Source organism: Eptatretus burgeri, chromosome 3 (assembly GCF_056783735.1).
Source record: "Eptatretus burgeri isolate ZD-2024b chromosome 3, Ebu_testis_v1, whole genome shotgun sequence".
Lineage (NCBI taxonomy): Eukaryota > Metazoa > Chordata > Myxini > Myxiniformes > Myxinidae > Eptatretus > Eptatretus burgeri.
The window spans coordinates 98858941-98879991 of NC_140963.1; the positions used below are offsets into that span (position 1 = coordinate 98858941).

Here is a 21051-nt window from a genome sequence, read left to right on the forward strand (position 1 = left end):
ACACGCAACCCTCTCAGGTACATTTGGGAACTTTTAAGTGAAGCAAATAAAAATAACAACAACAATAGCGAGCAGTTGCGGCGAAAAACATAAAATTTCTGTGCGGACAAAACAAACAGACAGACAAACAAGCAAGCAAGCAAACAAATGGACCCAAAACGCAATACCCTCTCCTTCGGCAAGGGCAATAGGAAGAATTAAAACTGCTGGCAGTGCGATGCAGGGGACTGAGACAACCCACTCTGATTGGACAAGTGCACGATGACATCATTGACAACAGCAGTCCAGATCTAATTATGCAATAGATCGAAAAATTAAGGTGTATTTTAAAGGTTTCCATGAAATCCAATATGGCCACCATGTCACGTGACCTATGACATCATACAGAGTATACACATCAATTCAAGTGGCATGCTACGAGTGGTCCAAGTTTCAACTCAATCAATCAAAAAATGAAGATGCGTCTCAAAGGTTTGCATGAAATCCAACATGGCCACCAGGTCATGTGACCTATGACTTCAGCATTAGGATACGCATCAATTCAAGTGGTATCCACAAGGTCATCAAAGTTTCAAGTTCCTCCGATCAACGGTTTGACCTGTAGGACCTGTAGGTTTGACGGATGCAAATGTGATGAAATCAGAATAATAATAATCTGGACAATTTCAAAACGGTACCTATCGGTTCCCCAATAACAATTGTTGCCAATGCGATTGTTCAGCTGAACATATTTATTCAAAATAGTGTTTCAAACCAATTCAATTTGTCCTCACCAACACAAAAACAGATTCCCTTCATCACTTGCTAAACTATCAGGGAAACAACAACACATTGTTATCATCTATGCAGAACGAAATGCTTGAAAGAGAGATAAGACTTTCAATCCGTGACTTTTGAAATGACGTAATCCGCGCAGGATGCTCAGTGCACATGGCACAGAGAACTGCTGTGTTTGGGGTGAAATAAAGTATTGAAAAGTGTACGAGATAAGGATAGTTACCTGAAATGACTCACAAAGCTTCTAAAAGAAGCCGAAAATACTTGAAAAAAGTACCTGAGAGAAAGGGCTGTGCCTCTGCACAAAGAATGACTTGGAGAACTTTCTCAGCTCATCGAACGAGCAGCTGCTTGTTATGCAAACTCCCGACCATGTGGGCTGGTGCAAGGCCCGAGTGGAAGGGCGGGTGCCACACAAACCCCCGACAGATCGCTACCAGTGAATGTACTTTGAACCTCGTGGGAGTGCCTTCTGTGATATATTTAATAGGTGTCTGCAATTGGAAAGACGATGTTGTGGGTCATTACCAAGTAACGGTAACCAATTATTCGACAAAGGACATCTTCAGGACATGGAAATACACGAAGCTTGCGTGTCTGGATTAGGCACTTCTGTACACAGATAGGAAGGACATACTCAAAAGGAAGACCAAATACTGCATTGGAGTCATCAGAAGGAACCCGCATAAGTAAAGAGCAAAGATGGAGTCATCACACGGAGATGGCAGAGTGCAAGACCATAAAGGAAGCGGAAACGGGAAGGGGGGGGGAGGGAGGTGGGATAAAGCACGGAGAGGGCAGAGAGTGCAAGACCTTAAAGGAGGTGGTAGAATACAGAGAGACCACCAAATTGCCTGCAACGGGAAAGTGATAGCTGAGAGGCCCATGGACTCAGCTTCGTCGTGAGAGATTCCAATAAACTTTAAGCCCTTGGTTTCCACTGCGTCAATCTGACCAAGGTGTGAGGCAGTAACAGCAGCCACAACAGGAGAGCAGGGGTGTGTTCTGTTCAATGAGGTGATTTTTCATGAAGACACTCTCAAGATACAACATGCTTTATCACGACACGTGTATTTTACCCTTTTCTTGATAACTAATCATGAACCCATGTGCCACACCAACACTTGCTGCAAAGGACCTGACCAACAGAGTGTAGCTAGCACTTCATTAGTCAATGGCGGCCCTATTGGTTTCATGGAGCAACTTGTTCTACAACTCTGAGCGCCCAGGCTCATTATGTACGTGACTTTCAGGTGGACCGAGAACAATGCTTTTAATAGATCTGAATTTATTTGTGGATTTTTTCATTTTATTTAATCGAAGACGTTTGCCTAGCCTTTGAACAATATGCAATCAATCTCATTACTTATAACAGCTCGATGAAGTTTTACATTCTTTGGTGTAGCGGTCTCTGAAAAAATAAAAATAAAATAAAATAAAAATAAAAATTCAAGAACAATTCATTTCAAGCCAGAATGGCTTGGAAACTGAATATAAACAAACAGACAGACAAGAAAGATGTCATGTGTGGCAAGATACTTGTGAAATCCATGAAACAAATTTGACCTCAAAAATAATTGGTGGTTGAATGCATCGACCAAATTTCAAGTCAATCGGATGAAAATTGAGGATTTTAGAATTCTCACACAACTTGTTGACCTTTGGCCGATGTTGACCTAAAAAAAAAACAAAAAAAAAACAATAGGGGGTTGAATTCAATGACCAAATATGCGACTCCTCTTCAAATTTCAAGTCAATCGGATGAAAAATGACAATTGTAGAAATTCGGCCGATGTTGACCTCCAAAATAATTAGTGGGTGAATCCAGTGACCTGATATGCAAATTTCCAATCAATCGGATGAAAATCGATTTGATAAAATTGACAAATTTGACCTTTGGCCTATGTTGACCTTAAAAACAATAGGCTTCTTGCTTGTGCCAAACTGTACCGTGTGGTGAAGTTTCGTGAAGATCGGTTTAAAATTGTGACCTCGAGGCGATAAACATAAAACCAAACAGACAAACAGAATAACGCAACGCAACCAACCAATACACTTGCAAAATCTTAGATTTTCGCAAGTAACAAGGAATTATGAATACCTGAACAGGCAAGGCCTCAAGAGCCACTCCTTGGCCCTCGATCAGACCATTATGCAGGTTGGACTCGAGGGGCCCATGGATAACGGGCTCCAGCTGTGGCAGCATTCCTGGTTGCAGAGAGTCCAACCCGGTGGAGCGAAGACCAGGTGTAAATTCTGGCACGTTGCTTCCAAACTCCATCACTGCATTTCATTGCAGTGTCCAATCAGCATTCAATAAATTTTTTTGAGTCGTCTCCAAAGCATCCAAATCCTGTAGTCCTCCAATGCTAACCTTTAGATCTTCAACTGTTCGATATCTGGAAAGCAAATTTCAGGTTAACTTCCCCACAGAGATCTCAGCTTTTGCTCAAAGACTTTGCTTTGATATATATATATATATATATATATATATATATATATATATATATATATATATATATATATATATATAAATATATAAAGAGCACAAGGTTCAGAAAATATCTAAACATAACAAAAAGCATGGCCAATATATAAACATTAAGGCAGACACAAACATGTGGACAAGCGGCACAGTTAAAGCAGGCAAAGGATAAACAGGCAGGTGTGCAAGAAGAAACAAGGAAAGACTTACAGCAAAATGAAAACAACATATAAGGCAGGTGAGGGGCATGCAAATGGATGATAACACCCTCAACAGGGTAGACACAGATGGAGAAGAATGATCAGTCGGAATATTAAAGATCGTTATTAAACGGGAGAGACAACACAGCGGGCAGTGAGAGCAACTTAAAAAAAAAAAACTGGACGGAAGAGCAAGACTGGACAGACTTAAGGAGGCAATTCCACAATTAAGAATGGGAACAAGAAAGTGGAGAGCAAAGAAACTAGAACGACACTTGGTAGACCTCCACCAGGCTGAATGGTTTACCTTTTGTATCCCACCAATAGGTCAGACCTGGATCCGAACCTGAACCAAAATCTAATCGGCTTGTTCTTGTCACCAACTCAACTCATCCACCAAGTTTTGTCAAAACCCGTCCTCAATCGTTTTTGGTTCTATCCCTCAATTGTGAAGAATCACTGAGAGTTCTAGATCTGTATTCAGATCTTCACCAAAATCAAATCAATTTGTCCTCACAACAGAGCCAACCTGTCACAGGAAGTTTCACCTGAATCCGTCCATAACTTTGAGAGATATTATGCTCACAGACAGACAAACAGACAAACAATCACCTGGGTGAAAACATAACCTCCCTCCACCGTCGGTGGCAGAGGTAAATATGGGAAGAGAAACAAAGTATGGGTCGCCGAATCAAAGCGGGTGACCTTCAGGGCTAGGGAGGGAAGAGAGACTAAAATGCAAGGGGGTCTTAGACCATGTGGCAGGTACAAAAAAAAAAAGGACACCAAACTGTCGGTGGAAGGTGAGAAGCAGGTGCGCTTCAGCCTCCTGAAGACCACTACCAATTATACACTGAGCCTTAGCTTCTACTGCCTCCAGTGATGCAAAAAGAGAAACAGCAGCATCAGCCTGCAGAGGGGATCCATACTCCTCGTCACTCATGTATATTCATGCTTTGGGTGATGCTAAACTCGATGATATTTGATCTGTTTCATTGGCACATACAGTTAAGGGGTTTAACAATGTTTAGTCTTAAAGGATTATCACGCCATGACCTCATTGTGCAGATGATCCCCAAAGAGTGAAACGTTCATAGCTATGCTCGACTACTCGCCATCTGCGGCAAAATGAGCCCACCATTGCAGCTTCCCTGCAGTATTTTACTCTTCACCTCGATATCTCGCTTAATTCTGCAGTATTTTGGGTGTATAAACCGTGGCGTGTATGAACCGCACCCATGATTTTCACCCTCAAAAGAAATGAATATATTGATCATTTTATTTTCTGATCGAGACCTAAATACGTTTCTACATTAACTTTGGAAGGAACAAAGTGAGGGAGGTGTCAACATGCTTACTCCCAAGTCTGCTTAATTTCATCGAACAGTCTTAGTCTCATTTTCAAGAAGTTGAAGAGAGAGGAGAGGATACAAAGTTTTTATTTTTCTTTCTTATTTTTTTACTATTATAAAGAGGATATTTTTGTTTACGAGAAAAAATAATAAAAGGGATTCATACCAGTATCGTACATATTTCTTTTGAATTTGTGGCCCTGAAAAGGGCTGTTTGGGTTTGATGAAGCTTTTCCGCTAATCCCGAGGAAATCCTCGTCATTGCTTTCCTCGTTGAAGACTGCATGCAACTCCTTGTCCAAATCAAGGGAAAGCAAGTCCATGTCGCTGTCACCGTCATTTGCAGCCTCGTCCTCCCAAATTATGTTGTCCTCTTTGCCGTCCAAGTTGTTGGAGATGCAGCATCTCAGAAATGCTCGCTTGATGATGTCCGACTGTATCTCCTCCCACACCTCGACCATCCAGCTGCAGATCATTGAAAGGTTGACCTTTCTCATCCTTCCACTCTTGGTGAAGGCCTTCTTCCCACTCATTATCCAGTCGAACCAGCAGTGACGTAGCCCGTCCTTTAATGGCTTGTTGATGGACACATCGAGGGGCTGTAGGGGCGATGTCATCCTGCCTGGGATGATGACGACATTGGTGTTGGTCCGACGGAGCAGCGCTTTGGTGTCGTCGGTCTTGTGACAACTGAACACATCCAGGACTAGTATGCTCCATCGTCGGGAGAGACCGCCATCCAACCAACTACCCCAGACCGTGCGCACTCAGTCCTGGGCCAGTCCCTGGTCTATCCACCCCTTCTGCTGCGCATGAACAATGACGCCAGAGGAAACTTGTCTTTGGCCAATGTCTTCCTCTTGAACATGACATACGGGGGAAGCTTGCCACTGTCTGCGGTGCAGGTGAGCATGACAGTGAATCAGTCCTTGTCATAACCAGTAGTGTTGATTGTCACAATGCTCTCCCCCTTCACTGTGATGGTGGTCCCTCTCAGTATGTCGAAGGTAAGGTGGGTCTGATCGGCATTCCCGATCCTGCTGAGGGGATATTCATGCTCTCAGCAAAGCTTGATGATGTAGGAGTGGAAGCACTTTGTCTTATTCGCCATATCAGGTAGATGTTGTGAGATGTGTGAGCGGCGTCGAACTGACAGTTGCTGGCATGCCATGAACCTGTAGGCCCACGACGGGCTGGCAGTGAAATCCCCAATGTCATTCTCCTTAGCCAAGCTCCTCGCCTTCAGCCTGAGAGCAAGTGTTGAGATGGCGTAACCCTCTGCTCTCTTCTCTCTTCTGCCAGATCCAAGCGATGAGATGCTCCTCAAGCTGCGGCCACATCGCTGACTTTCCCCTCAGTGCCTTCTTCTTCTTCTTCCATGGCATCTTCTCCATCGTTGCCTTGCTTGTCCTCCAGTGCCAGATGATGGATTCGTCCATGCCAAATCACCACCAAGCTTCCCGGTTCCCAAAGTCTTCTGCAGACTGGCAGATGGAGAGTTTGAACGCTGTGGTGAAGGAGTGCCTTGACATCTTGATAAATAGAATGGATACGTGACATACTCCAGTGGCATAAGCCAAGGCACTCACGAAGCACAAAGCAGCCCTTCTTGAGGGTCACATGACCGCCCCCAGCCTGTTGTCGGACGCGTGTAACTTTGCGCACAAACTCACTTGAGGTGGGTGCTCTGTTCGGAGACTCGAGCTATTGTGAATAATTCTTCTTTTGATGTGAGACCAGGTGTTTTTCTTGTTCTGCTTTTGTGTTCAATGGCAAATTTCAGAGCCACAAGGCTCTATATACACCATGCACCTAAACTCTGAGTGTCTCCGGGCATTTCCGGATGTTTCTAAGCGTGACTATTTAATTTCCGCCCACAGATAATAAAACGCTGTACAAACTCTGAACCTGAACCGATTTTCAAAATTTATATGGCAGAATTAAGTTTAACAGCAGTTCCGACAACTAAAATAGTGTTCATTTGGAATATAATTGAAATTCAGCATTGATTGTTTTTAAGACTAATTTTTTTCTATAGCCGTGTATTAACCGCAGCCCCAACTTTTACCGTTTTTGCCGATAAAAAGTGGTTTATACACCAGAAAAAAAAGGTACGAGGAAAACACCCATCAAAAATGATGGGTTGCAGTTATTTTATTCAAACTATTCAAGGAGACTGGAAGATATAATGTTTTGTAGCAAGAAAAAGCATTACTTTAAAACAATACATGTACAAATGTTACCCTATTTTCTTTATTTTCTAGGACGTTTCGTTTCGATGGATCAGCATCGTGAGAGTGGCAAAGTCTGAAGCCTCGGCCTAGTGTCAGGTCTGCCTACATATATATATATATATATATATATATATATATATATATATATATATGTGTATATATATATATATATATATATATATATATATATATATATATATATATATATATATATATATATATATATATATATATATTTATATATATATATCGCCGGCAAGCTTCCCGGTTCCCAAAACCTTCTTTGGGTGATGCTAAACAATATATATATATATGACATCCTATGGACATTCGTTTTATTTTGTGCATGTTGCACATTACGTGCAGTGAATGTAACCTCCCCATGCCTTGTATTTATTCTTATTTAAAAAAAAAAAAACAGTTTCTGGATACCACCCTTGAAGCTTGGTTTGCAAGCCACGGTCTACAATTCCAAGAGAAGACATGCAATTGTTCTTATGGAAAATGTTTTTCGAGTTGTTTTTAATCCTTAAAAATAGACTGTAGTGAACACAGTCATGTTAAAAGATTGGCCTTGAATGCACTACTCGAATTGTCCTTATGAAAGGGGTCAAACAGTTTCCCCTTTCTACTGCTGTTCCCTTCATGTTGTGTCCTGATTTGTTCTGTGCAATCACTCTTCCACGAGGCCACTGCAGACAGGTAAAAAATAAAATAAAGAAATAAACAAATAAATAAATAAACAAATGAACAAACAAACTTTTTTTTTTAAAGAATGCCCTGACATTCACAGACCCCAACATGCATGGCATTTTTCAGGAATGTCACCTCCGCGAATACCTTTTTTAACAGTATCAATATATGTGTAGTGTCTGTGTTGTCACTGAACTACTCCCTCAACCTTTTGTGAAATCATATCAAACTTCTGGGCTGCACCTTCGTCTCCCGTATGCATATCCTAGGGTATTTTTTTTATTTTAAAAAAACTTAAATCTTCAACTTCACTTGTTTATAAAAATGCAAAATCACGAATATTACAAATTAGTTTGCAAAATAAATGTTTGAATTCTGATTTTTGTAAATCACTACAACTCGGCAAATCACGTACTTATCCTCAGTTAAAACAAGCCTGTCTATATAGCAATGCATCGTGAGGCGTTTTCAATTGCAGAGTGGGAGCTGTTTTGAATTAAGTGGAGGAGAGGTGTTTTTAATAATGTGGCAGTTACGCGGTGGTGAGCTGTTTTTAATACCATGGCAGTGAGGTGTTTTTCACTATGTGACGATGTTTGTCCCACTGTAGCGACACATGGTGAGGTGTTTTCAATTGCAGAGTGGGAGCCGTTTTGAATTGCATGGAGGTGAGGTGTTTTGGATTAGGTGGTGGTGAGCCGTTTTGAATTACATAAAGATGAGGAATTTTTAATTAGGTGGTGGTGAGGTGTTTTGAATTAGGTGGTGGTGATTGTCCCACTGCAGCAGCGTGTGGGGAGGCAAGAGTAGCGAGCCAGTCCACACTAGTAAATAATTATATATGTATGACAAAGAAAGACCTCCCCACATCTCACCTGCTGTGAAGGAACTCTGGGAAGGGTTTGAAACAGCAACGGGCTTACCTTGGTAGCCTTTCTTGGTTGCTTTATGCAGCTTCTTCGGGTTGAAGAGTATGGGATGAGTCGATTATATATATACTAGTGCATGCCCGTAGGTGCGTGCCGGTAGGTGCAAACAAAAAAAAAAAAAAAAAAAACTTTCACACCGCGTGCCAGAAACAACAACCACACAGGCGTTCCTTCGCTCTCACGTGCCCGTACGTGCATGGCCGTACGTGGGGAAAAAAAGAAAAGAACAAATACTTTAAAACCGCTTGTCAGAAAAACACACAGGCCGTTCCTTCGCTCTCGCGTGCCTGTACGTGTGTGGCCGTACGTGAAAACAAATTTTAAAAAAACTTTCAAACCGCGAGCCATAAACAACCACACAGGCTGTTCCTGCGCTCTCGCGTGGCCGTACGTGCAAACCAAAAAATAAAAAAAAAACTTTCAAACTGCGAGCCAGAAACAACAACACAGGCCGTTCCTTCGCTCTCATAAACGACGACTGGATTGGGGCATTGTGTTTATCTATAAATGTGCATAAGAAATCGAGAAATTATGAGAATACATTAAGTCATCACTATCCGGAAGTGGTGTGTGCCCATACAGAATGTTCACATGCATTCCACGAATTATCGCTTGCATTGAAGTAACAACTGCTGTGATACTTACACACATAGTTAATTAAAATCCACATTAAAATCAAGCTTACCTCCCTGTCTTTGCTTGCCATGACATTCGCTGCCATTTACCATTGGCACTCCTACACCACGGAAACTAAGGCACTGATCGATCCCCAATGCAACCGCCACGGCACGTGACGTCATTGTCGGCCGGCCGCGCACCGGCCTATGCAGCCACGCCGACGCAGCAACATGTCCTGTGATTGGTAACTAAATGGCGCATCGGCCACGCCTACGCAGCACATGTCCTGTGATTGGTTGGTAAATAAATGGCCATAACTTGGGAATCACTCATCCGATTAATATCAAATCTTGAAAAGGCACATACTCAGGTCCCCAGCAATATAGCTGGCAAGTTTCAATGAGATCAGACCAGTGGTCGTCGGGAAACAGCGGTCACAGACACACAGACACAGACACACAGACAGACACAGACACAGACACAGACACATTGCTGGAATTATAGATAGATGAAATGAGGTCAATGAGATGACAAATGAAGGGGTTGAATGCAGACTGCAGAGCGATGAGTAAGGAAACCAGTCGTTGTGAATCGTTTTTACCACCAAATTGAGATGTATTTCGTTGGCAAGCATGTTTAGTGGAGCTGAATTCCTTAACACTTCCAAAGGCCACAGCGTTTTGACAATTGGAAACAAAAAGAAGTTGTGCACTTTTTTTGATAAATTATTTTCGGAACAATTTTTCTTCAATAAATAAATAATAATAAAAATTGTCTCCATGTAGGACCTACACACCTTTATCTCGTTAGCACCTCTTCATAAACAACATCGCTGAGGAAACAGCGCTTCTTTGTTTCCTCGTCCATGGCAAGAATGCGGAGGCTGCTGGATCTGCCAACGATTTAATAAATTATTAGTTTTAATGGCCAATTATTCAATTAGCGCCAACGTATTTTGCCTTTTCGCAAGGAAAAACACAAAGAGAAGAGAAGAGAAAAAACCCGTAATGGCGAACGTGGCTGAATTTCTCTTCCCCATCGACCACGCCTCTGCAGCAACGCTTCCTGTCATTGGCTGATAAAAAATGGCCGCAGCAACGGTTCCTGTCATTGGTTGGTAAATAAATGGCCATAACTTGGGAAGCACTCGTCCTATTAATATCAAACCTTGAAAAGGCACATCCTCAGGTCCCCAGTAATATACCTGGCAAGGTTCAATTAGATCGGACCAGTGGTTATCGAGAAACAGCGGTCACACACACACACACACACACACACACACACACACACACACACACACACACACACACACACACACACAGCTGGAATTATAGATAGATTTTTTTTAATATACATTCTGTAGCTGTCCACAAGGTGGTGCAGCAGTTATGCTCACTACGGGTGGTGCTGTCATGGTAATGCTCAGGTTGGTGAACTGACTTTTTCATCATCCTTTCCAATAACCCCCTTCTGGATACACTCTTCAAATGTTGTGGTTTTAACATTTTGCTCTTCCATGAACTTATTTATATATTTTTAAAAGACAACACAAGGAAAGCAAATATATTGAAGGCTTTCCTTTCATTACTGTCCTTTTCTGGACCCAATGGAAAGAGTTGAAAAGGTTCTATTAATTTTTTTTATATACATAAATATAGGGGCTCGTGTGAGAGCAGAATCACAAGGGGCTAAATCTCAAAAGACACAAAATAGGACCTAGGGAAAACGGAAGTGCAAGAACAAATGGATGCATTACAGAACATGAAAGAGTGCAGGTGAAAGGTGGGAGCAGGGTCTCAGCAGGTATAACTGGAGCTAAGTCGATGGCATGCCATTGCAAATACCTATGCTTCCCACTGAAACCAAAGTTGAAAGAATACAAAAAGCTCCACCAGGAATGACCCAATTTCAAATTTTGAGTTTGAAAAAAAATTTAAAAATTCCATTTTGACCCCTGTGACCCCAAGACCCACCCCATGGGGCATGAACCGGAGGTAAAAATCCAAAACAATCATTACGTATTTCATGCATCTCCCAATGTCGATTGCATGAACAAAGTTGCATTCAAAAAAAGAGGTTTTAAAATGTGCCCGTAATTACATTTTTTTCGGAATTCCAACTTTTTACCCCACCCCAGGGGCCGGGGCTAAAAACAATGATACTGCTCTTGCACCTTCGTGCCATGTGGTGATCAAACCTACCAAATTGGATGAATTTCTGCACAACCGTTTAGGAGGAGATAGTGTGATGGACAGACAGACGGAGCCGATTACAATATCCCCAGTTTTTTTTCAAAAAGCATGGGGATCTTTCTCTCTATCGAGTGCAGCCTGCGGCTGCTGGTTGCATCATTGGTTGGGACGTGGCCATGCCGCTGATGCAGTGTCCCTCTTACCAGTGCACTGGCACTCATTTTGCCGACCTCGGAAGGATGACAGGCCGAGTCAACCTTCTGGTGTATTAATTCAGTGGCCCAACAGGGATTGAACTCAGGACCCTCTGATCCCAAGCCACCGCCCTAACCACCAAGCCAACACCAGGCTATGGGGATAATAAATCAGTACATATTAATCAATCTGTCCCTGTGCAGTATAACATTGCATCATTCATCGATCCAAATTGATTGATATTAAAAAAAAAAATGTAAAAGTGTAAGCAATGCTTCGGTATATGTGTCTCAGTGTCTGCATCGTAATGTCGGTTTGAAAAACAATGGATGTCAAATTAATTCTTAAAGATCTCTCCCAATCAAGTTAATGTTTTTGAATCCTTGCATTCATGTTGTTATTATCAGTGAAAAGCAAGGGTTTGTTTTGACAAGTTATATGTGAACAATTTTGTCTTTTTGAAAAAGACAGTAAACAATGTTGTTCATGACTCGCCTGGTGCCTGATGAGACCTGAACCAGTGCTTTCAGTATTACCACTCAACAATAGGTACCTTGTGCCTTCTTCAGGAGCAAGCATTGTAATTCTAATGTACCATACTTTGTTACAGAGCGTCAGTGCTGCCGAATCAGCTTCTTGACAAGGATTATACTGGGTGGTTTGCCATTGCCTTCCCAGCAGTAATGAGGGCAGGAATTTGGAACTTAGCCAGAGAGCCGACGATACCTTCCCTGCTCCTCATGAAGGACACCGTGGGATATTTAACGTCCAACTAATACTGGCAGGTGGGATGCCATCCATGGGACGGATGGCATCCCGCTTGACGTCCATCTGGGGGAAGGCACACACACATTGAATCGCCCTGCCTGAGAAACACCAGGATGACAGTTTAGAGCTGGGACGAGATCTAAACCCAGGCTAGACAGCTTAGAGGTGAAATTGTGCGTACCTCTAAAGCCATCCTGAGTTCAGGATAGGTGACAATAATTTCCAACATTAAGCCTGGTGTTGGCTTAATGCTTAAGGTGGCTAACTTAAGATCTTAAGGTCTCGAGTTCAAGCCCCTGTCGTACTGTTGAAATAACACCGGGTGGGTTGACTGAGCACGCCATCCTGACGAAGTCGTCAAAATGAGTACGAGTGTACCGGTAACGGGGCACTGCATCAGCGGCAGAGCCACGCTTCCAGAAAATGACGAAACCAGCAACCACAGGTTGCATACAAAACAACATTTCAAAGTTCATGTTTATAGATAGTAAACAAATTAAACTGTTGTCACTAAAGTTCCTTCACTAAATTCACCAGTCAATAACAAAATGGAATGCAAATTATTCAAAATAGTTTCACACTACCATGGGGAGTGCTTTAACCTCAAGCATTTGAAATAATTGATGAGATTATTTATGATGTCATAATTCATAACTCGACAAGCATGTCCCACCGCTTGCCCAAATAAAATGAAGACCGGTGGCACACGATGTGCCACAACCCAAGTCATCTCAGTAATTATTTCCAGTGCAATACTCAATTCTCAATGGCTGCTCTCCTAACCAAAGAGCACAAGGATAGTCCTGGAGCTGCCAGCACCTCGACCAGAACTTCATCACAACACTTTGCCAGAGTGAAGCACAACTCTCGTTTTCAGGGTGAGAGTTCCATGAACAGAGTCCGTAACATGACTCAAAAATCAGCCCAGAAAAGTGAAAAGTGAAAAGTGAAAATCTATCTCTGTATGTCTGTTTGACTGCCTGTCTGTGTGTCTCTGTCTCTCTTAGAAACAGCAAGTTCCACATTCATCATCCATTTCCAGGCTGTCTACATTTTCCCTTTCATATTCTCCACCCCCCCCCCCACTCCCCTCTCAACTGGAGGTATGTCCCATCCCCTCCACAAGCATTTCTGATCCCATTCCCAATGAGAATGGCACTTGGAAGAGCGCATACCTCCGACACCCAATGCCTGATCCACGAGAACATATCAGGCCAAATACATTTTTGAAATATCATGTAATACAGTACTTTATCGTTTTTGGCCCTTTCTCTCAATGATGAAGAATCACATTATAATTTAAATAACTCTCGTATCCAGATTCGGATCGTCACAAAAATCGAATCAATTCTTCCTTCTCACACACCCAACCTGTCCACCGAGTTTCATCAGAATATGTCAACAGGTGTTTGAGATATCGTGCGATATATTAGTTTCGCCCGATCTCTCAATGGTGAAGAATCACTTAAAAAATTATCAGATTCGGATCCACATCCAGATTTTCACCAACATTGAATCAATTCTTCATTGTTACACACACCCAACATGTCCACCAAGTTTTATCCGAATCCATCCACCACTTTTTGAGATTATTGTGCTACATATCGTTTTTGGCCAAACCTCTCAATGGTGAATCATTTTAAAAATTCTAGTAGTCGGATCCGGATACGGATCTTCACCAAAATCTAATCAGTTCGTCCTTGTCACACACCCAAGCTGTCCACAAAATTTCATCCGGATAGGTCCATAACTTTTTGAGATTTTTCCTGCACACCAACAAACAGCCAAACAGACAGCAAAACAGACATAAAGGGGTGAAAACATATCCTCCTTCACCGCCAGTGGCAGAGGGAATTAGACAAGGAATCATGAAATAAAAACTCAAGTTAAAGTTGTTCACAAATGGTGTTGCAATAATATTATATATATATATATATATATATATATATATATATATATATATATATATATATATATATATATATATAAATATAAATATATATATACATTCATATATATATATATATATATATATATATATATATATATAAATATATATACATACATATATAGTGTTACGGCCGTGGAAATTCGCATTACACCATAAAGGACCCTCAGGTGAGATATCTTCATCGGTGCATGTGTAGTTAGCCCAAACCCGTTGTAGAGAGGGAATTTATGTGATCCATCCGGGCTGCGACTCTGAGTCAGTCGTTTTTCTTTTTCTATCTTTTATTTCAAACACACAACATTTCAACAACCACGCCATCCCCATCACAGCGCCAACCACACTGCAACCACGCCACCTCCACTATCTACGCTACTACATCTTCGCCACTACGTCCGCTTCCGAATGGCAAACAAAGGCGCAAAGGAGGGAACTGCGAGGCTTCACAGGTTTCCCCGCCTGTTCCTTCCATTTGACTTCCCTGCGCTTTGGAGTGGAGGAGGGGCAATGCAGGTCAAAGGTCAGAGGTCATGTAAAGGAGGGCCTCTTTTTGGGGGAATAATCCTCTGGCCCAGAGCCAAAAACTGACTCCCCCGGCCCCCCGCATGGGGCGGGGTGGAGGGAAAGCGTGAGAGAACGCCCTTTTCGGGAACCCTCTCGAAGGAAGGTGGAGCCAAGAACGGGGCGGGGCAAAGGGCGGAGCCCCGCACTATAAAAGACGGACACGGGCGAGCCTCTTCCTCCTCTTCAGCCGCCTCCTCTTCCGCCTCTTCCTCTTCGTCTTGGCTGGTGGTCTGGTTGGTCTTCGGTTGGTTTTTGTAGGGAGTCTGGTTTTTGAGGGAGGAGGTCCTACGCCCACGCCTTGGCGCGCGGCCTTGTCACGAAGGCACGGACGGGAGACGCGGCAGCGCTCGTTGCGAGGTGGACCTGTGCGTCCGGACGGGGAGCACCGGAGAGGGTTCGCCGGCCGCGAGAGAGGTCGGGGCCAGGCGCAACCACGCTGACGGTCGCGGGAGAGGGACTCACCAGCCATAAAAGGGAAGTCGCGACTTCTTTCTTTCTTTTCCTTCCTTTGCTTTTTGTACAAATGACTGTGGGAGGTGCCTGTAAGACAAGTAGAACTGTTTAAGTGTTGCCGTGTGTACGCATATTCGGTTGTAGCTCTGCATTGTTCTTTTGTTTTAATTGCTTTATGTGCATAACTGTTTGACTGCAAATACGTGCCTTACGTGCTCATCTGTGTGTGCGTGTGAATAAAATGCTTGCTTGTTGAACTGTTCCCGCTCTGCTTCGTCTCTTTTCCTTTTTATTGACCCTCCATCTTGCATCACGGAAAGGGGTTCGTAGGGGGTGCAACATCCCTGTAATTAATCGGAACCGTCAAGGCCGACGATAAAACCGCTCGGTTATCACTGTAGCACGGAACGGACTGCTTAAGCAGTTCATGTCCGGAGTCGGCCTGTGGCGTGGTACGATCGCCCGGTCGACCATCCGCGCAGGTACTTAGGTAGATCGAATTTGGCGAGCGAACCTATCCTGTGCGGGTGGGCAATTGGCACGGTCGTGGTGGGGTTAAACCCCCACCCGTGACTAGCTCCCGGTGTTGTTCCGAGAGCGTCACGACAGAATTGTCTGTCCGGTGGGCGACGTGCCGCGATTCGAGTTACGTGGCCGTCCGCACGCCGGGCGGGCGCAAATTCGCAACTATATATATATATATATATATATATATATATATATATATATATATATATATATATATATATATATATATATTGTTACGAATCTGCGCCCGCCCGGCGTGCGAACGACCGCGTTAACTCATGGCGGCAGGTTCGCCCACCGAACGAGCAATTCAGTCGTGACTTTCTGGAACAACGCCAGAAACCAGTGACGGGTGGGTCCTTAACTACCCACCACGGTCCAGTCCGTATTCTACCCGCATGAAATAGGGTCAATCGACAAATATCGATATTCCTAAGAACTCGCGTGGGTAACCTACCAAAGAACCGAACCTCGGCGGAGGCCTGCTTGGACACGAACCGCTGAAGTGGTCCGTTCCGTTCTGGGATAACCGAGCGGGTATTATCGCCAGACCCGTTTCTATTTAACGGTCATTTAAAGACCCAACTAATATTCCGCAATGCAAGATGACATTTCAATAAGGGAAAGAGGACACGACAAACGGGTTAACATTCAAATCAGCACATTTATTGACACACATGCACATATACAGCCATGCAGGTATGTAAAACACTAACATGCACGTATACAGAAAAAGCAATGAATGCGGCACGGCACGCGGGCAAAACAAAGTGCTACAACCGTCTATAAGCAATTATCAATGTACAGTCACTTACGGGACTCGGCGCCACAACATTCATTCAAAAGAAAAGCAGGAAAAAGACCCCATCAAAGGCAATGGACTAAGACGGGGCCCGTGAGCCTTGAAGGTGTGGGACTTGGCAGACCGAAAGAGTCCCACGAAACCGTTGCAGGTTACCTGCACCCTCGTGGTGCCTTGTGGTGTGAGCCTCGATGTCCCGTCCCCACGGCAGCTAGCGTAGCCGCGGTTGAGCGCAGGCCTTCCGCGTGGCAGGCGAGCTCTCTCCGGCTCTCCTCACACGAAGGCACAGGTTCGCGCGACACAGCAAGGCCGCACCTCCAGTCCACGTCTCCTTTGCGAAGCCCGCACTCTCCACCGACTGCAAGCTCCAGCGGACAACCCAGGCTCGTTCTCTACTGGCTGCTGGTTCCACGAACTCCCCAGACTCCGACCTCCACCCACACACACACAACTTGGCGCTCTACGTGCCCTTATATCTCTCCTGGCTTATCGCCCCGCCCTCCTTCCAGCTCCTGTGGGAAGCTTCCAGAAAGGAGGAGTTTCCCACTTCCAACCCTCTCGCCCCCCCCCCCTCGCGGTGCGCGGAGGACGAGGAAATCGTTGCAGTGACCCTGCAACCTAGGGACATTCAGTCCCCCAAAATCAGGCCCCCACCCTACTTCACCTTTGACCTCTGGCTTGAATCGCACCTCCCCCATACCAAAGCGCGGGAAAAGCAGGAGGGAAAATCCGCGCGCCATCGTAACTCCTTCTTATTTCCCATGGCGTTAGTGGAATACCTTCTTCTTTCTCCTTGGTAGAGACGGTTTTAGATGCGGAGAGGGTTATAGTGTGGTTAGCGTTGTGGTTGAGGTGATGAGGGTGGCGTGGTTGGTTGAGTGGCGCATGTGGTGGTGGAAAGGCGCTGGGTCTGAAGCGGTTGTTGGAGAGCGATGTTGGTGGAGGTGGTCCAAAATAACGATAGTGAAAGAAAAACGGCTATCTCAAAGATCACAACCCTGTCCACACGGATAATTCCCATTAAACAAGGTGGGGAAATCTAACTGAACACGGACTTATCGGCATAACTCACGAAGGACCTTTCTGGTGTTCTGCGAATTTCCACAGCCATCACAATATATATATATATATATATATATATATATATATATATATATATATATATATATATATATATATATATATATATATATATATATATTGTTGCGGTATTCGCGCCCGCCGGCGTGCGAACGGCCACGTAACTCGAATCGCGGCACGTCGCCCACCGGACGGACAATCCAGTCGTGACCCTCTCGGACTAACGCCGGGAACCAGTCACGGGTGGACCTTTTGGTCTCACCGCGATCGAGCCAATCAGCCCCCGCGTGGGATAGGGTTGCTCGCCAAATTCGACCTACCTAAGTACCCACGCGGAGGGTAGACCGGGCGATCGCACCTCGCCGCAGGTCGTCTTCGGACACGGGCCACTTAAGCGACCCGTTCCGTACTATCAGAATAACCGAGCGGTGTTATCGTCGACCTCGACGGTTCGATTAATTATCGGGCGTACTCAGCCCACTACCAACCCTTTACGTGAAGCAAGATGAGGGTTCAATGGGGGAAAAGACGAAGCGAAGCGGGAGAACAGTTCAACAATAAAGCACATTTATTCGCGGCACACGGGAAGCACACATATACAATTCCACCAAATGCACACAAAAAAAAGAAAACACAATTCCATTTACACAAAAAGCAAATATAAAAGTGAGAACACAGTGCAGAGCTAATACCGACTACCGAGCACACGGCAACACTTATACAATTCTACTTCACAGACGGCGCCGACAACACATACCCAAAACCAAGGAAAGAATACCCTCAAGAATGAGGCGGGCCTGAGGCCGAGACCGGGTCGCGCCTACCCGTCTGGTGATGAGACGCGGAGCGGCGATGGCGCCTCACTCCGCGGGCCTCGCGGACAGTGCCTGGCAGGGGGTGGGAAAGGGGCCCCCTTGGTCGCACTATCTCAGCGCGGGGGGAAACAGGAGGGGGTTGCTGATGCTCGGGGTATAGAGGATCTTTATTATGTGCGACGAGCGTCTCCACCTCGGCCAGGTCGCGCTGCCGGCCTTCCTCGGGCGTGCAGCTCCCGGCACCGTCGCGAGCACCCCCTCGTCTGCCTTCGCCGCTGCCGCCTCTCCGCCTCTGGACTCTCCACCCTGGACTCTTCTTTGGGCTCTCCTCGTTCGACTCTCTTCAGCTTCTCCAGCTACTGCAGGCTTCGGGCTCCAGACTTCCACACCCTCTGACTGACGAACACGGTCCTTTTATCCCCCCGTAGCTTCGCCTTTGACCCCCTCCCTTTGACCTTTCACCTCGCTCCCCATTGGCCCGAGAAAAAGTGGGCGTGAAGGCTTTTTGATCCACAAATTTGCATATATCGATTGTTCTGGAGGCGGGGCCAAATCGCCCCTCGCTCACCGATTGGACGGCAAAAAGTGGGCGTGTGTCGTTTTTGATCCGTTTTTGAAGCACAAAATCCGTGATTTTGTACACGCTGTTCGACGCGCGCTCTGCACGAATCCAACACCGGTACCCACAGCGGGGCAAGAACGGTGGCGATGCTACGGTTGCGAGGTGTGACGTGAAGGTCGTGGCGGTTGTGGTGAAGCGGTGGTTGTGGTCGGTGGTTGATGTTGTGGTTGTGGTGGTAATCATGGCGGTTGGTCCAAAATAAAGATAGTAAAAGAAAAACGGCTATCCTGAAGAGTCACAGCACGCATAAATGACATGTATTCCCCACTAGACAACGGGTTTGGGCCTAACTACACATGCACTTACCGAGATACCTCACCTAAGGGACCTGAATGGTGGTTTGCGAATCTGGTAACCACAACAATATATATATATATATATATATATATATATATATATATATATATATATATATATATATATATATATATATATATATATATATATATATATAGTGGACCAGCCAAAAATTGAAAAGTCCCCGAGAATTTTTTTTTGTGGCATCGCTTGTTAATAGCAGACATCCATGTTGGTTCCTTCCACTGTGGCAAAGTAAAAAGAATGTGGGAGAATGCCATCGCCAAATTTCAATTTCAAGGTCATTTTGAAGGTCACCAAGGTCATTGCCAGTCGATTTTTGGGGTTCTGCCTATTTTGATGAAACCGGTGCCTATTTTATTGAACATATCAATAAAACCAAAGCTTGTATATTGTAGCAAGTGTATTTTTGCATTGTGAATGGTTAATCTGAAAATATACCTTAATTTATAGAGTTTTAAGAGAATGAAAGGCAAACGTTGCCATTTTTCTGTTATATTCTTATGGGTATTTTACCATGTCCAATGTCACTTTGTTCTCAGTAATACCAGAACCTGCACACCATTAACATGTTGTTATTTTCTTTCCAGTTGGAGATAGGCAGGCTTCCTGCCAAATATGTACCAGATGTGGTGTATATAGCAGTGTGCTAGGTGTTCTTGTTGATCGTTGTTACATGGTTATAACCACTGTGTACACTGTATTTTCAGATCGCTCGAAACTTCCACAGTTTGAAAGCAGAAGGATAGTAGCCAGCCATGGACCCTGTATCAATTATCAAGCGCAAAAGAGAGAGCAAAGACACAGAGAAGCTCTCATGCCTTTTTTGTCAGAGCAGTTCAGGTGACCTCCGCACAGCATTCACAGAAGGAAAAAAAAAAAAACAGAACAACGACAGTCGCTGATCAGAGGTGAAAACTGGGTGACACCACCAATGACGTCATCCTTGAGAGACTTGAGGTGCTTTCAGAGGAAGAATTCCATGCAATGGAACACAGGTGGCACAAAACCTGCTACTCCATATTCACCTCTGAAAGGAAGCTAAGCAAGCTAAGCAGACTAAAGAAACAGCACAGCTAGCATCCATCCCATCATGGTCTTGATCCATACCCCCAGCACGACTTCACTACCCACCCGACGAAGCACCCAACGAGCAATGAATTGGTCCCTATGCATGTTTTGCCAAGAAGAGGGCAAAACAAAAGTTCACAGGGTGGAAACTCTGGAGAGGTCTGCAGCATTGATTGAGTGTTCCAAACTTCACCCGGTGATGAGTTCAAGATTGTGAGCAATTCCATCGCCTCAGATGTGAACAAGGCAGATCTTGCAAGGTTCCTTTCTGAGATGATCATGCAGAAGAGCGTAGATCTCGCAGAAAGATGTGAAGTGGTAACAGGAGGTGGATTCTCCAATGCTACCGATGCCAGATCAACAAGAAGGGAAGCAGTCAGACTTCATGGCAACCATAAAGAGGCTGA

General features: G+C 44.4%; 1 protein-coding gene across 4 annotated transcripts in view; it reads right to left on the reverse strand.

Annotated features, from left to right (window-relative positions):
- PAN2 (poly(A) specific ribonuclease subunit PAN2) overlaps positions 1-21051 on the reverse strand; it is a 179243-nt gene that overhangs the window by 155422 nt on the left and 2770 nt on the right. For 3 of the 4 annotated variants that reach the window (XM_085874652.1, XM_085874654.1, XM_085874655.1), the window contains exon 2: positions 2879-3176. In XM_085874652.1, coding sequence (XP_085730778.1) covers positions 2879-3058 — 180 coding nt within the window. In that variant the 5' untranslated portion in view covers positions 3059-3176. Of the gene's footprint in view, positions 1-2878; positions 3177-15417; positions 15496-21051 lie in introns of all 4 variants that reach the window. The other variant, XM_085874653.1, reaches the window with a different exon arrangement.